The sequence below is a fragment of the Typopeltis vanoorti genome, chromosome 20 (genome assembly GCF_054136105.1).
Source record: "Typopeltis vanoorti isolate ZY-2024b chromosome 20, IOZ_Tvanoo_1.0, whole genome shotgun sequence".
Taxonomy (NCBI): domain Eukaryota; kingdom Metazoa; phylum Arthropoda; class Arachnida; order Uropygi; family Thelyphonidae; genus Typopeltis; species Typopeltis vanoorti.
Window position 1 is genome coordinate 93,393,871 of NC_143568.1, and position 18,471 is coordinate 93,412,341.

At 33.3% G+C, this 18,471-nt stretch overlaps 1 protein-coding gene across 1 annotated transcript in view; it reads left to right on the plus strand.

Annotated features, from left to right (window-relative positions):
* LOC150095665 (solute carrier family 35 member G1-like) overlaps positions 1–18,471 on the plus strand; it is a 138,110-nt gene that overhangs the window by 88,861 nt on the left and 30,778 nt on the right. The window contains exon 3 of the mRNA XM_090410757.1: positions 9,888–9,982. Coding sequence (XP_090266883.1) covers positions 9,888–9,982 — 95 coding nt within the window. The remainder of the gene's footprint in view (positions 1–9,887; positions 9,983–18,471) is intronic.

The window sequence follows — 18,471 nt, forward strand, 5'->3', positions numbered from 1 at the left end:
AATTTTATCCATTAACTGGGCTTTTGTATTACTGGAAGTGCGATTGGTGTCTTTTTCAACTGCGCCCCATACAAAATAATCCATGGGGTTAAGGTCTGGGGAGTTTGGAGGCCAAACATTTGGACTGGTGAAGTCGTAGAAATTTTCAGACAACCATTTTTGACTTTTCCCAGAGGTGTGGCAAGGGGCCAAATCCTGCTGCCATACATACGGCCTACCATTGGCTACCCTTGTTATCCAGGGCTTGACTACAGTTAGCAACTCCACGAACAAAGCCCGAATTCCAATGCCAGGGTTCTTCAACACCTGTTCCTGCAGATTTGCGAGGAATTCTGCTGTACGAACGCAATCAGATCGTCTGCTAGGGATCTTTCTTCTTGCTACATCCTCGTAGTCACCATTGCAAGTCTCTAGTTCATGCCTGATTGTTTTTACTGTATTCAGGGAGCATTGGGCAGCAGTCGTAATATCCTTATTTTGATGGCGGGCACGAATCATCATGATACAAGTTATTCTCTTCCATGATTCAGGTGGGTTCCAGCTATCCATCCTTTCTGACATCTTGTATATGAATGAAGAAGGGTCCAAACTTTTAAATGAAGAGAAGTGTGTGTTAATACATGTAACTTACGGAAAAATATAATTAATTATAAATATGTCAAATTTATCCCGAACACCCTGTATATAAATATGCCTGCTGTGAAATAGTTGGGCTGAAAGGGCAACAGTCAATTGGGACTAACGGAAATGAGTTTTACATAATTGAACTATGTAAAAACCATAGTCCAACTTGTTTTGAAATGTCACATGGAGAAAAATCACATGAATTATACGTAAGCACCAGTGGGAAATCATACACTATGAACATCAGCACAAATGTGAAATCAGAAGAATAAGAAAAAGAAATACTGTCTTTTTTACTTTATTTAATTTCTGTATGTTAGATTCAGTAAATACAATTTGTTAATAATATTACAGTCAAATAAAAGGTAACATAGAACTTAACAAAGTATATATATTACAGACCTAATATTCATTTGAAATAAATTCCAGTTTCCTAGCTACACAAATGTAAACAAACAAGCCATCTACTTGAAAACAATAACTGTATAAAATCCTTAATCAGGAATGAATAATTTTAGGATATGTGTCATAAGAATTTTACACTAGAAAAACAGTCGTACTTTCCCAAACTGATAATACTGTGCAAAACATCAAAGGGAGAATATGAGTAATGAAAAAGGTGATCAGGATTGTTGTGTGGGAAGTATTATCAAACCCTCAAGTAAGACCAGGAGAATTCCAATCCTCCCAGTCAGAAAAGTTCACAAGTAGACAATAATTAACGATTGCTGGTGGATATATTACTCCGCAAAAGACAGTTTCACCTTGGGAATAAAAACATAGTATGACAAAATGCAATGGAATTAACAGTGTACCAAACGGACAGAAAATCTAAGGAACAAAAGTCAAATAGCCTTTCAGGTTATTACAGAAATTTCGTTCTTTCAAGATTGTGTTTTTTTTGTGCGTGTGTATTCTGCTGTTGATAAAAATTCAACTATTTGGAATATCTATTTGCATTAAGAAGAGTCATTCTGGAAAGACTGTAAGTAAATTTAAATTATCATTGGAAATTCGAGACTACATACAAAAAAGTTATTGTTTGCCTTTAAGTCTCGTTTATTTTTTATTTATTTTTTAAAAATACCATGACTGTAAGTAATTTAAATTATTATTAGAATTTCTAGAATACATACAAAATATTTTGTAATCTATTTAACTGTCCGTTTATTTTAATTTATTTTTTAAATGCTGTAGGGACACCAGCATGTAATTAAATTATTCGGAAAAGCTCGAAACACGACTAAGCGAACCAAACACACCACGTGATGTCCCTGACAGACGAGGGCCCCACCGAAATTCCAAACTCTATAATAACACACCTCCACATCAGGATGCCTTATCTTATCTTGATCTTCATCTGGTCAGAAGTGCCCCACCAATCATAACACTAATCCTTATCGCTCCTATCACCCATAATTCCATACACGAACCAAAAGACAAGAACTCAGGTCACTGACACATATGCCCCCTTTGAAATTCCAGACATTACTAACTCATGACCTTATCAAATAAACAACAAATCACGTCATGATTTCTTATCTTATCTTGATCTGGTCACTAGTGCCACCCGTACTACTGGAGGGCATTTCTGATTTACAATTGTTGATCAAAAGAACGTCTCCGTAAACAGTTCGGTTTATGGACACTTTCCGAACATATAATGTTCTTTGCGATCTCCATAGTTTAAATTCAGAACAAAATCTGTTCTTTCCGTAAATTAATACAATTAAAAATCGCATAAACTTTATTATCCTGTCTACCTGTAGTTCTTTACAGTTATTTCTTTTAACATGAAATAATTTTCTTCTTCGAACTTACATTTACTCCAGAATATGCGACTAGCAGTTGCACTAATTAAGAAAAACACCTTTTTTCTTAATTAGTGCATTCGCAATGCGTGTTTTTTTTGTGGGGGGGGGTAAGAAAACAGTGTCCATCGGATAGCTGTTACGAAGTTCTGGTACTTCATACTTGAAGGGAAGAGAATTTGATACAAGCCCATTAACTTAATGCCTATTGCACAAGCTTCTTGATAGGAAACGTATCATTCGATTCACATGAAAAGTTATGCTAAACTTATCGTATTACATACAATGAAAATTAATCACGGGAAATCCAACAACCGTGTGTTTAAAATAAACACTTATAATGTACTGGATTTAGTGATAACGTCGAATAACGTAATTGTTAACAACATTGCCACCAGTTGATGACAGCGATCATGTAAAGCAGGGCTATTCAACCTTAGGTAATCCGAGGGCCGCATTAGAAAAAAAAAATTATCCGAGCGCCGCATCACAATACGTATCTAATAATTTGGTGAGTAGCAGCGACACAACCTCGAAAGCTGAACAAACGAACAACACTAATTGAGCGCCCGGAGCATGCGCGTTGGAAAAAAATAATGTACGAACGCTTGAAAAACACGTGGGTATATAGTGATGTAAAAACACCAAATAAAATTACCAACATCGAGATTATCGATTAGTGGTAGAATTAAAATATCTAACACGCATTCGATTCAAATTGTTATTTTATTTTTTCGCTCGTGAAAATCAAAACCCACAGGCGTACAATCCTGATGTAAAGCATGAAGAGGCATCGAGAGTAAAAGGGCACATGTGGAACTATAGGGCAAGAGATTAGGAAAACTCAGAAAACAACTTGAACGAAAAGATATTAATGTAGCGTAGATCATAGTTAAGAAGGTATTTGATGAGGGCAATAACAGACTGCATGCCTAAATCACAAAAAAAATTAACAAAATAGGTGTTAAATGGATGAATAGAGAAATTAAAGCAGGAATTGCAGAAGAAGAGAAGATTATGGAGAATATATTAACTTCGAAGATGTGAACAGTTGCATGAAGTATATAAAGCGCTGGCAATAACAAGAAAGGCGAATTTAGAGTATGAAAGGAGGCTAGCGAAACTTTCTTTTGCTAGAGGAGGCTAGCGAAAGAAAGAATGATTATGGAACAATAACTCTGCTGGATAGAGATAGCGCAAAAGTGAGGAAGAAGTTATTGTGAAGTTGTTCAGTGATCATTTTGCTAAGGTTTTTCATACTGATGGTAATGATACTATTCTAAGGAAACAGGAAGTTGAGGAATCAGTACATCAACCCAGTTCCTTGAAGGTTAATGAGGTAGAAGTCTGTGATTGCTTAAGTCATATTGATGTGAATAAGGAAGGCTATTGGATTAGATGGAATTTCACCACTTGTTATGAAAGGATGCGTCAAGGAACTGACACTTCCTTTAACTCGGTTATTTAATGAGAGTCCAATATCCTCAACCAGGGCCGTATTCATGGGTGTGCAAACTGTGCGGTGGCACAGGAAAATCAATTACTTTTTTTAAAATTATTATATAAATTAATATTGTAATTATTATATAAAAATATTCTTATATAGAAAAATATATATAATTTTACAACCAACTATTGTTATAGTAAGTGAAATATTTTTATGTATTTTCTTGGTAAAATAAACACCGAATTTTTCATGAAAATACATTAAAATTATACTGATAACGGCGCGTGGTTCTTTCGTCTGCACTGCACCGCGTTTTTAAGATCAAAGGAAGCGGAGAACATGACGCGTTTGGTCAAACAATGAGTATTAAAGATCCTAAAACTGAGACACCAGAGGAAGGTGAACTATTTACTATTGATGATCCAGCAACATGGCCCAAAATTTTGAACAACGCAACACTAACAGAAATTGTACAACGTGGTCCACCGTCTCCTCTGACTGAAAATGATTTTCCAGAAGATGACAACAAGAGATGTTTTCCCACAGCTAACTAGGTTAGGACAATTACAAACGGAGAGAAGCAAAACAGAAGATGGCTTGTATATTCAAACTCTTCCAACTCTATTTTTTTGTTTTTGTTGCAAATTATTTTCTTCTGATGATAATTTTTTATCTAAATGGCTTTTCTGATTGGCGACATGTAAGTGAAAGATTAAAGTCGCACGAACGAAATCCAGTGCAAATGAAATGCATGTATTCATGGTCACAAATGGAATGTAATTTAAAAAATCACAATACAATTGATCAGACCAATCAAAATGTCATAAAATTTGAAGCAGAACGGTTAAGAAATGTTTTAGACGAATAGTAGCAGCAATTCTTTATTTATACCAACATAATTTAGCTTTTAGAGGTTGATTTTGATACTTTGTAGCCCATAATGGTAATTTTTTTGGAATCATAGAATTAATTGCAGAATTTGATCCGCTTTTAAAAGATCATTTAATGCGATGTTCGGGGAAAAAAATTATAGGTAAGAAACAAAATTCGTATCTATCACCCATTGCGCAAAATGAATTAATTGTTGATATGGGAACCAAAATTCAACAAAATATTGTAAAAATGATACGACAGGCAAAGTACTATTCAATAATTTTCGATTGTACTCCTGATGTTAGTCATCAGGAGCAAATTTCAGTAATTTTTAGATTTTTACATATATTTGAAGCAGATATTGAAATTCGTGAACACGTTTTGACGTTTTTAACAACTAATGACACTACTGGTAAATATGAAAATATAAAATCACTTTTGAATAAATTAAATCTTAAATTGTCAGATTGTAGAGGGCAAGGGTATGATAACGAAGCGAATATGAAAGGAGTATATAAGGGAGTCCGTGCTTACATTTAAATGAAAACGAAAAGGCATTTAATACTCCTGGCGCCTGTCATAATTTAAATTTGATTTCAGGGGATTTGGCAAAATCATCAATTATAGCAATTTTTTTAATGTTATACAAAAAATATACATTATTTACTGCCTGAACTTCACGTTGGGACATATTAAAGAAATTTGTTAAACAATTAACTCCAAAACCGTTATGTGATAGAAGATGGGAATGTAGAATAGAATCAGTTAGAGCTGTGCGTTTTCAAATTCCAGAATTTTTAAATGCACTAAAAGAATTATCTAAAACTGCATCAAATAATACTAACAAAATAGAAGTGGTTTCAATATATGAACAAATAGATTCATTTGAGTTTATACTAAACCTTGTAATTTGGTATGAGCTTTTGTCAAAAGTTAATTTAGTAAGTAAAGTATTACAAAATGCAAAAATTCCCATAGACGTAGCAACTAAGCATATTAAAGAGTTAGTGAAGAGAATATCAGGATTTGATAGCTGTTTTGAGATTGCTAAAGAACTGTCAAATCTATTAGAAATTAAATTTAAAGAAAGTCCAGTACGTCGAAGAAAAGTATTTTTTGATTATGAAACGCCTGATGAATCACACGTAGGTGATAAGAAAGATCGTTTTAGGATAAATTTCTTTTTTTTTTTTTTTTTTTTGTAATTTTAGATATTGTTCTACAATCTGTCAAAAAAAAAAAAAGATTTGAATTGTATGAAATTCACAAAAAATCATTTGGATTTCTTTATGATATGAAATTAATAAGAAAAATGACAGAAAATGAACTAAAATTTTGCTGCAAACAGCTGTATCAAAAATTAAATACAGATATTGATGAATCTGAATTTTACAATGAAGTAATTATTTTTAGAAATATTGTTCCAGAAGATGCACCCATTAATATTTTACAATTCATAATTGCAGATAATTTGTCGGATATTTATCCAAATATTACTACGACATTTAAAATATTATTGACCAGTCCAGTTACGGTCGCATCAGCAGAAAGGTCATTTTCCAAATTAAAATTAACAAAAATTTGCGATCTTCTATGTCTCAAGAGCGTTTGTCGTCCCTGGCAATAATATCTATAGAGCATGAAATTGCAAACAATTTGAATTTTGGTAGCGTTATAAATGATTTTATTGATAAGCGCATTAGGTTAAATAAAATTTAATATATTACGATTCCTTTTAAATCTTATAAGTTGTTATACATATATTTCATTCTTTATAGTAAAAATGGATATCTTTTTATATTCTTTATTTATGATTTATTTATATTATTAAATAAAGCATTGTTCTGGCGTATTTATATGATAATATGTACTTACATAATAAAATAATATATCATGTACATACAAACACATTTATTTTTTAACTAATTTTTTCCCTTTACTTAAATCGATGCTAAGGAGCATACTTGTTTATTTATGTGCATAAATATTTTTCATATTTGATTTAATTAACAAGATATTCTTCCATATAAAATGTCCATTAATGTTACTAACTTTCAGGGGCCGCGCTTTTCCAATTTGGACAGGGCCCCGCAAAATGTAGAAACGGCCTGTCCTCAACAGTCCCTAATAAGTGGAAAGAGTTCAAGATTATTTCATTGCATAAAGGTGGAAGCAAAACGGATATTTCAAATCACAGACCAGTTTGCATTTCTGGAGTGGTTAATATCTTAGAGAAGGTTAGAAATAGAATAAAAGATTAGGTGGACAAGGACAAAATTCTGTATAGAGGTCAGCATGGGCTTGTTAAAGAGTGGTCTTGTTTTATAATTTTGCTTACATTTTATAATAAGGTGACTGCCGTCCTGGATAGGGGTGATATACTTCTGGATTTTACAAAGGCATTTGACAGGCTACCACATTATGAACTCGTAAACTGGTATATAAGTTACGGCAAATGGGATTGGAAAATCAGTTGATTGGATAGCAGATCAAACTGTTGTATAGAGGCGTCTCTCTCAGGAGAGTTACCAGTGGAGTCCCATAGGATTCTGTTCTAGGGCCACTCCTGTTCAATTTGTTTGCTAATGGTATTGAGAGTGGTCTGTAAGCTGATATTCAGTTGTTTGCAGATGATGTTAAACTGAGAAAAGTTATTAGGAATGATGATGTACTGGTACTTCAGAGCGATTTGAATAAAGTGGTTATGTGGGGAGATAAGCGGGGATGTCAATTTAACACCAGGAAATGAAAGGTTTTGCACTTTGGATCTCAAAAAAGTAGAGCTGTGTATCATGTTGGAGTTGTTGTATTACAGGAGGTGGAGGAAACGTGTGATCTTGGAAGATTGGTGGATAAAGAATTGAAGTTCAAGGGACATATTGCAAAAGTAATAAAAACAGCACAAAGAAATGCCAGTATACTAAGAAGAAACACTGACAAGTAGAGATAAGGTTGTGGTCATTCTGCTGTACAAGGCTTGGATTAAACCACATCTGGACTATTGCGCATCGATTTGGTCACTTGCGTTTCTAGGTGAGAAGCAAGCTGTGGAAAAAGTTCAGAGGCGAATAACAAAAGCAATATCAGGGTTGTGGAATACTGACTATGAAGACGGACTGAGAATGGATACAGACGCTAGTCAATAGGCGGAAGAGGAGCGACATGATTGAGACATAAATTGCTAGGAGTACTTATCAAATAGATACCGAGGATATTTTTCAAAGGGTTGAAGGAGGGAAGTGGGTAGAGACAAGAGGTCATTCTTGGAAGTTGCATAAAGGTGTGATTCGTAAGAGAGTACGGCATGACTTTTTTTGCACGAAGAGTGGTTGGTGAGTGGAATGTATTGCCAAATGAGAGTGAGTGTAGAAACACTGAACCGATTTAAGATGACGTATGATAAACATTATCTCTGTTAGACTGCATCTTACTATAGCCTCCCTTGATGAATCGTGACTTCAGGAGGTGTTTGTATAATAATAAAATTTAACTCTCTGAAGAAACCGCTAAAGCTATTATTCATTTGGTGTAATTGTTTAAGACCCAAAACAAACTTTCATTTCTAAATGTGATATTAGTTTTAGATTCAAGACTGTAGGGTAATTTATTTCATTTTACAATTTGTTTTTTATTTTTTCAAAACAGTTTGAAATGATGATTATTCATGCCTAGTTTTATGAAACTTGGTATTAGAATTAATTAAAATCGTTCACTCGTTTCACTGAATCATTTTAATGACGTGATGCCCTTTAGACTCGGAATTCGAATTCCGTCCAATGCGAAGAATCGTTAAGGTCTTTTCAGTGAAAGTGAATTGGATGGTTTTATTCTGAAACATAGCGATACGCTGCAACAGACATAATACACACAGGCCCCAGTTGCATATGGCCCAATTCCAAACAAAGACGGTCAGAGAGCACATTAACATGTAAGATTACATTTGCGAAGTAGATTCCTGCGATAAGTCCTGGGATTCCATGAAAGTGCTGTGTAATGCTATGAAGAATAGAAGTAAAAAAATAATTATAAAGCAAGAAACGGTTCTAGGTTAACCGTTTTGATAAAATGTCACTAGACAAGAATGCCATTACGAACCGCACCTTTATGAGTATGACTGTATCATTCTTTATACAATTTATACACAGCTTGATACGTATAGAAACTAAATAACTTTCAAACAGTGTTAATCCATGATATTCTTGGGTTTCTGTTTTGTATGTTTCCCAAGAGAACTAGCATTTTAACAGTATTATTACATAAATGAAACTTGAATCAAAACCTTAATAAAAAGAACACTGATGAACCCTTCAGAGTCTTTTTAGTAGTGTACTAGACTTAAGCAATCACACCAGTTTTCGCTAGTCATTAACGGCAGCAAATGTGCTTACATTTGGTTCTTTGAAAGTAATTTGAAAATGGTGATTAAACTGCACTAATTTTTAATTTTGCTTTTAATACACCCTTACACCAAATATTGTCCTTTTCATGCTGAGGGAAACTTAGTTTGTGCATCAAATTCGCATAATTCGCACAAAATTAAATACAAACACTCCTCCTATATATATAATTAATACATTAACAGTAATAGTCTGTTTTAAGATAAAATCATAATAGCGCTACATATGCCGTCCAGTTATACGAAACAGTGCTTTCTCATACCCAGAATAATGTTACCTATTATCATTCAACCAACGTACCCAAACCCCATTAAAATGCCAGATTTCTCTGTTTCATTTAATTTTAAGAGTAACTTGCCAGTCAATTCTCCCAAAATTCATAATCACAATCAGTGCTTATTAAGAGGACTATTTTTTCTTTGGGAAGTATTTAATTTCGTTTGTGATTTTTTAACAAAAAAAAAAAACTTTTGGAAAGCTAAATTGCTGCAGATTATATTATAAACATCTAGATGCGGTATTTACTCTCTTCGACTCTAACCTTGTCTGCGACTTAAAAAAAAAATTGTGATTTTTAATTAGCCAAGTTCGTTTTGCACACATTAGATTGTTACACTTGATGACTATATCAAATTGTGTTCATTACATATATTTTTAAGTCTTAATAGTATGACTAATAAATTGATGCAATTATAAAATGTTCGATGCTTTTACTGCACTTCCCGTTTGTTTCAGCAGCGGAAGAATATCGTGGAATAGATAATCCATTTCCTGTAGACGAGAGTACATCGACGCACAGCGCCGAAACAGTCTCGATTCCCAAGCGATCGGTAAGTGGCAACTGACGGTTTGTGATGTAGTGTATGAGGCGTACTAGAGAATGCTAGGCAACACCTGATGTGTAATAGTGCTCTGCGGGATGAGTAAGTAATGAAATATATCCGATAAAATAGAAGTATGAATAGACTTTTTAGTAGTTAAGTAACACATGCTTAAATGTCAAAAACGCGAAAAGTGACAAATGTTGGAAACGCAGAGTAGTAAAGTTAGCTGTCACTAACGTCATCTGCAAATTTTTAATACATTTTTTTTAAAAATTAAATTCATAGCTCAGTTCGTCACTCCTATCAGTATAGAAAGTGCTTAGTGGCTGAATTCCAATGACATTTTTTTTTGCTATACATTAAAGGTTAATTATGTATACAGACGAATTGTCACTTGGAGAAAATAGTAAAATCAATATTTAAAATTCATTTCTTGATTAATTGTATGAATCGTTGAACTATCCAGAAAATTAAGACATAGTTGACATTTATTTTTATACTGATTTGCTTTATATTTCGTTCTTTTTAAATCATTAAGTGCAAATATATATTTTAAAGAAACGCAACGTGTACTTCTAATGAAGTGCGCGTAACCTTAATATTTTAGTTCGAAATATATTGATTATATATAAAATTAAGAAAATATTAAAAAGGTGAGAATGATCACATTTAATGTTACTGAGTCTTGATATTTCATTGATCAATTTATATTTTTATTTAATTTCTGGGATATGGGAATTAAAGACATTCACATTCATTTTTGAAATTATGGATTCTACAACCGTGTTAAAATAACTTTTTATTATCACGACGTTTCGATCTTCATATCAAGATCATCATCTGGAGCATACATAAATATACAAGACAAACTGCGTTACGTTTCAAACCGTAAGCTAGAGAAACAATGATTTGATCACATGCTACTCACTGGCATGACCTCTAGTGAAAACAGAAAAAAAAAATACATGAAGCTAATTTAATTTTTGATTACATGAATAAACATTCTTGCTTACAGATAGTTTTCCTTCCAGTAACAGTGATGTCCTATTTCTATTATTACAATTGTTATTTTTGATTTAAAGAACAAAAATTATTTATAAATTACAACATGAATAAATTTTCTTATAGATTTTTTTTCCTTAACAGTGATGTCCTATTTTTCAGTATTAAAGTTATTTTAGATTTAGGATCCTGGATTTTTTTAGAGTCCCGTTTATAGTTGTTCTTAGAGAGGAAGGATTCGTGGGATGAATATATGCCTTCCATATATGTATGGGATTTTTAAATCCCATACATATGGGGAAACAAGACATTCACATGTTTTACATAACTGTGATATAGTTTAAAATAATTGAATAGTGATATTTAAGAATAATACTAGAATTTTGGATTTTTGTTGTTTTTATTAAGTGGTTAGTTACCAACTGCAACTCATTTGTCACAATTTCAAATGATCTATAAGATGTTGCATAATACAACAATATAAAAAATTCAAGTAAAAGTATTTGATATAATATATTGCTAGGGCATTTTATATCAACAGCTTAATTGCAGCATGTAAAAGGTTAGTGAACCATTGAATGTGGTGAGCTTTGAATATATTAGTGGATAGTTTATCATTGTACTTCACCATTCTTGTATCTTGATGTAGTGAAGTTGGCTGTAGCATTATTTTAAATGCATTACTCTGATTTTTATTAATGTGTCATCATGCATTAAATTTTATGCTGCTTGGTTTTGTTAAATATCCTACGTCGGGGAATAGTAAAAGATTATCTCACATTCATGCTTGCTTTCTCTCTACTTGGATTCTGGTCAAAGGAACAATGAGATATGATTTGTCTGGATTTTTTTTTTTTTTTTAACATCACTTGCAAGATATGCATAATGTTTTTCTAATGAGATGTTATTCATAAGCTGAAATGCTAAGCACTCATTTGCATTTATCTGCAATAGACAAAATCATAGAATTACTGAACTCGTTACTTCAGTGTAATCACATCATAATACTGCCTTAGCTTATTGTACTGTTTGTAGGTAACTATTTCATCTCTTTATTCTAATTTTTATAATCTAATGTTTATTTTGTCTTTATTCTAATTTCTGTCACAATTTTTTCAGCACCTACTATTAACAATTATTTTGCTTATCTAAGCAATGAAAACTTTTTTTATGCATTATTTAGTTTAGCTTTCTGTAGTGAGAAAACTAAATTTTTTCAGGAATATCTAGAAGAAATTTAAATCTTTCCAAAAAGGATCTGCAAATTTAAACATTAATAACATTTGTTTCTTTTTTACTATTTTTCCACAAATTAAGTTTGAATATCAGTTTCAAAGTATGCTAATACAGTATAAAGTTGATTGATGTTTAGTAAAGAATTCTGAATACTATGCATTTAAAGGCCAGTATCTTCAGATTTCTAGTGAATGCCTTTTCTGTTCCTTCCATTCTTAATTTATTCAAATGGCCTTGAAGATTTTCAAGATACATCTCCAAGTAGTGTAATCAAGAACATGAGTAAATACTTTTCTAATAATGTGCATTGCACCTTAATTTTTCTTTCTCAACATATTCAGAATATAATTTATGTAATGCAGTAAATTGAAATAGGTTAGCGAGTCTCATGTGGAGGTGGTAGGTTTTTTTTTCTCCTGGACACTTGTTTTTCATCCTGTAAAACAAGCCCACCAGAAAAACACAAATGACAGTCATAACACACTGAGATTAACTGTCTTATCTCGTGTTCATTAGGTTTCAAACAAGCCAAGTTATTTGTCTATGGTAGGCCATTGAGACTAATATGCAAGCAAAAACAGTAATGGGATTTGATTGAAATTTCAATTATTAATGCTGAATAAAAATCAATCTAATTTCAGTATGGATAACAAGCGAATATTAGTCTCTCGGCATAGCTGTGCATTGGTACAGCATAGAACCTTTAACAGATATTAGTGGAAGTCATCTTGCATTGAAAGCTAATTATTCATACACCATAAAAATTTTCAAAAGTTTCATTGTTAATTTCTCTATATAAGAGTCAGATTTTAAGATGTTTATTTAGATATGAAATTGAGGGACTTTCCTGAACTTGAAATTTGCAAGTAGTAGCTTAGCTTATTTTATGTAAATGCAAAATTAATGACGGAAAATCTCACATGAAAAGATTTTTTAATAGTATAATTTTCCCCCATGTGTCACAGGCATCCTCAGTACATATTAAGCTCAAATTAAACAATAACTGACAATTCCAAAAAGCACCACCTAAGTAGCTAGTGTAAGATAACTAAAAAGGTCAATAAAATTTCCTAACAAAAAAAAAAAAAAAAAAAAAAAAACTATATATACAATAAAAAGTTTAGGAAAGATTAGCTGATTTGTAAAGTACTATCTCCCATAAAGGGGATAGACGTAAACCATCAGATCTGTTTAAGTTAGGAGAGTGGAGTAAAGTTTCACATGTTTCTTTATAAAGCCGTTCTATGAGGAACCGACTTTTGTGAAGGACTCTGGTCTTTTTCCAATGAACTATGTCTGGTTAAGATGGCAAACAAGTCCAGACTGTTCAGGTGTAAGGTACTGAATATAAGACTGGTTTTCACGTGAGATTTTCCGTCATTAATTTTGTATTTATATGTCTATTCACGGTATTCCCTTACTAAGACTTATTTTATGTATCAGTGGTGGCTTGTAAATAAGCACTGTGACAATGTAGCACCCCCAAGGAAAAAAACAAAAAAAATTAAATTTTGTTTGTGTTTATAAATTATAACAATGCTGACATTATATAAATGCAATACAACATGTTAAAGGTTACAGCTTATGTTTCGACATTGATTGAATAGTTAATAATTGGAATTGTTTGATTAATGCTTTAGATTATGAAACAAATGAAGTGCGATCTAACGTAGTGTCTGAATTATCATGTTCAGCCAATTGCAGCTAGACTCGCCAATATTTGTTTGTACTTATCACTGCACATAACAAGTGACTCTGACACTGCTCCATGAGCAGTGTCACTACAGATAAATTGTATGCTTGCACGCATTATAAGCATGCGTGTACGAAACTTATTATTGGTGTGTGTTTGTAGTAAGGGTGAAATATTTTTAATAAAGCAATTTTTTAATATGTAAATTTATTCATTAATAAATTGGTCACTGATTAGGAAAAAATGAATTATTTTTCTTATTTTGTATATGCAGCACCCCCCACTTAAAATTTTTGCCGGCCACCACTGTTATGTATTCAACTGGACTAAAGACCCCCCCCCCCAATTTTTTACTTTAATTACTTTTTTTTCCAGAGTAACTCGAGAATGAGTCAGCATATTTTAATTTCTTTTTAATTACATTTGTAAGCCACCGTTAGCTTTGTTATTGATTGTCCATCCACCACAACCTGAAAATTGGATTGATTTTAGCTTTAAGACATTAAGGGCAAAAAAAGTGTCAGTTTTATTTGTATTAAAAAAATGTTGCAGTAGCAACTGACACTTAACATGAAGACAGAAATACATATAAATTGTGCAGTTTTATGATGCAAGTGACAGACAGTGAAATTACTGTTTGGATAATAATCATGCCCCATGAATGTAACTCGCACTACTTGCCTTTTGTTTATTATGTGATGGGCTTTTGCCTACAACACAGATTTTTAAATATGTGTGACATATACAGTAATATTGTGAAAGTTAACATATTCTTCTTCAGTTTCTCCTGGTCCCATGGTATCAGTTACTGAATGTCAGCAATACGTGGGAATCTTTGCAAAAGTGCTTAAATGAGTTGGTATCTGAATGTATCCTTAGTGTTCGAAGAATAAATAAGTTAGGAGTGAAATGGATGTGCAACCTTATTAAGCAAGAGATCCACAAGATGATGATAATGTGGAAAGAATATCGTGAGGATAAGAGTGAGAGAAGTTATGAAATATAAAGCTCGGGCCAGAAAAGTATCGAGTATTGTGTGGAAAGCTAAATTAGTGTATGAAAAGAAATTAGCCATGCAAGCTAAAGGCAATCCAAAACAATTTTATCATTATGCCACAAGCAAAAGAATAATTTTATTCTTTTGCATTCAGATATGCAGATAGTACTCAAGTGTTGAAAGCTAATGATATTGTTCAATTAATGAGTGCTCACTTTGCTAAGATATATGAACCAGGCATATATAACATGGTGCCCAGTGCTACTGCTACATTGGATGAGGAGTTAGAGGTTCATGAAAATGAGGTTGAAGAGCTGTTGCTTAATCTGGATAAGAATTTGTCAATAGGGACAGATGGAATATCAGCCCGTTTGCTAAAGGAATGTTCAGCTGAATTGGCTAGGCTTCTCACATGTTTATATAGCTTGAGTCTCAGCTCAGGGATGATACCACAGGAATGTATGATAGTTTCATAGTGTACAAGGGTAGTGCAAAAAGTGATGTCTAACTACCAACCTATCAGTATCTCTGGTGTGGTAGCTAAGATTGTAGAGAAGTTGGTAAAAACTTGTATACAAAAATGGGTAAACAAGCTATACACTGCAAGGAGCAGCATGGGTTACCGAAGGAAAGTCATGTTTTAGCAATTTGCTCATATTTTATAACAATGTTATTGGTTGATTTGGATAAAGAGAATGGATACACTATGATAATGTTGGATTTTTCTAAGACGTTTGATAGGACACGACATGAAAGGTTGTTGCATAAATTGGAGAATATAGGATTGGAATATAATCTATTGACTTGGATTAGGGGATTCTAGGATGTTGAGGAGGAATGAGTCTAAGATGTCTGAGTCATGGACAAAGAGAGAACATGTCATCACTGTATTTTAGCCTCTAAATAGAAAGTTTAACAAGGGCAGTATTAAGAGCATGTTTCTGAAAATGCTCTATATAAAATTTTGGCTTGTAGAGAAGGGTGCATTTCTACATGCCCCTCGTCTATTTATGATGTCCTTCCAAGTGAACGTTCCAATATGGATAGCAGAATTTACATCAGTATTGCTAAACTCGAATTAAGCACGTTTCATATATCATCTCATATAAGATGAAGTATGTTTCTACCCAAAATGGGTTAAATTTTTTTTTTTTTTTAATATATAAGATGAAGTATATTCAGCAAGGTTAATTTAATGGAAGGGGAAGGCTTGTTAGGTTTATGAATATTGAGTGATCTTATACAAGTTTTTTTTAGTTAATTCAGTTGTAATGAGATAATTTAAGTAATCGTCCTGAAGTTGTTTTTTTTTCTTCTCCTGAGAGTTAGAAATTTCACTTATTGCCGATCACTGAAACTTAACACTTGTATAGTTCCCTCTTACTGCCTAGTTGTAATATGATGACTTCTGAGATATTAATACTAAATCCAACACTTGTATTACCTCCATGACATTAAATTCTGATTGCTAAGAAATTCTCCTTACTCCTGCATACTTTCCTGCTTCCAGTTTATAAAGGCGTTTAAAATTATCACCTTCATGTTGCTCACTTATCCTATCTACCTAAATATTTCAGTCACTTTTCTTCCCATTTCCTGTCCATAGCACACCCCAATATTTGATATCCTACTCTCCTTATTTCTCTCTCTCTCATACACACTCTGGTGTCCAAAACTTAAGGATGAACACTATTTCTGAAGATTACAACTGCAAATTCAGATGAATCAGCTTGTCACAATTTGTATAACTGAAGATTTTGAGTAGAAAGTGGGTGCACATTCAAATTTTTGAATTGCATGCAAAGGGTAAAAGGCTGCGCTAGGCAATTTGTGTTTGAAGAAAGTTCTTTTCGTGAAGGAATAAAGTTGTAAACTAGGATGTCTTGTAATGTATCAAAGACATCATCTAGATTTCATCCATCCATCAGTGTCTTTAACAGACACTTAAGTGCTAACAGTCTTCCAAGTATCTTTGGATTTCCTAACCGCAATATGAGGATAAGAGGGTTATCCCTATGCCTCTAAGTATTCTTGTCTGTAAATTGTATGTGTTCTACTGGCTGGTTTGTTTGTTTTGAGGGACGAAAAACCCGAGTTTCTGGGAGAAAAAAATCCCTCCACCTCCGTATGAGATCAGCTAACTCACCTTTCGTCAAAAGAGATCAGATAAAAGTTCTTCACGTCACTGATAGGAATCGAACCCAGGTGTTACCTGACCAAAGGACTTCATCTATACTGACTGAGCTATGGGGGCTCAGATGATTTTATGTAGGGAAGAATTATTGGAAAGCTTGAAGGCCACAGAATTATTGCTATTGTCAGGGAGTATGGAATCTACATAGCGTTGTATCCAGACTGGGCAGCGTTTCAAATCAGTGGGATGTGTTCCAGACATTTTCGAAGAAGTTGCTGTCGCTTTATCATGGAGTATGAAGATAGATTTTTGATTATAATCAACACACGTTTTGAGTAGAAAGTGGGTGCACGTTCAAATTTTTGAATTGCATGCAAAGGGTAAAAGGCTGCGCAGATCAGCTTGCAAGTCTGCTCTATTCAAGCATAGGTATGCAGATATCTCGACAAACTGTGGCAAGACATCTGCGAAAAGTAGGCCTATACACCTCTGGAGGCCTGTAGTTTGCATCCTTTTATTCACAGCTAATTGTAGAGCACGTTTTCAGTTGTATTGTATCCATAAAAATTTGACAAGACACCAACGGTCTAATGTACTACTCTTTACAGATGAGTAATTTTAGTATTTCCTCTAATTCTAGATGGCACTTGATCTGGTGTGAAAGTGGTACTGCTTATCATCACAAGAATGTTCTTGAAAGGGATAGATACAGTAGTGCTGGTGTGGGGAGGAATTATGCTTAATGGATGCAACGAGCTACAAGTGCTGAAAAAAAGGGACTATGAGTGGTAAACTTATTTGCAATGAAGTTCTTCAATGTCATGTTCAATTGTTTCATGGTTCTGTAGGTGAAGAATTCACCTGCAGCAGTAGAGATACTTCTGGAGACTGAGGATATTAATTGAATCAAGTGGCCAGCATGCTCCCCAGATTTCAACTCCCATAGAACATGTTTGGGGTGCAATAGTGAAACACGTTGCCGCTCAAAATCCCCCTCCAGAAAACAACCAGGGCCTTATCCTTGCTCTGAATGATCAGTGGGCCAGTTTGCCTCAAGAACTCCTGAATCACTTGGTGCTGTGTGTGTGAGAGCTGCATTGCAGGTTGGGGTGGACATATTATTATACTGAAATGTCTCTCCATATAGTTTTCTATAAGCACTGAGCATTAATTCCTTAACTACATCCTTAGGAAGTTTGCAACATTTTTACTAAAAAAAAATTGATTTAATTTCTATGAAATGCATAACTTTTTTTTTGTGTAATATAATTTATTAGTTTGTATGTTGGCAGTAAATTTATATCCACATTTGGCTGTAGTCATGAAAATCTTTTCATATATAGATAAAAATGTAGTTCGTCCTTAGCTTTTGGACACAAATGTATAATGTCTGTGTGTGTTTATAGGAAAGGTGGTTTCCCATTGCCTTCTGT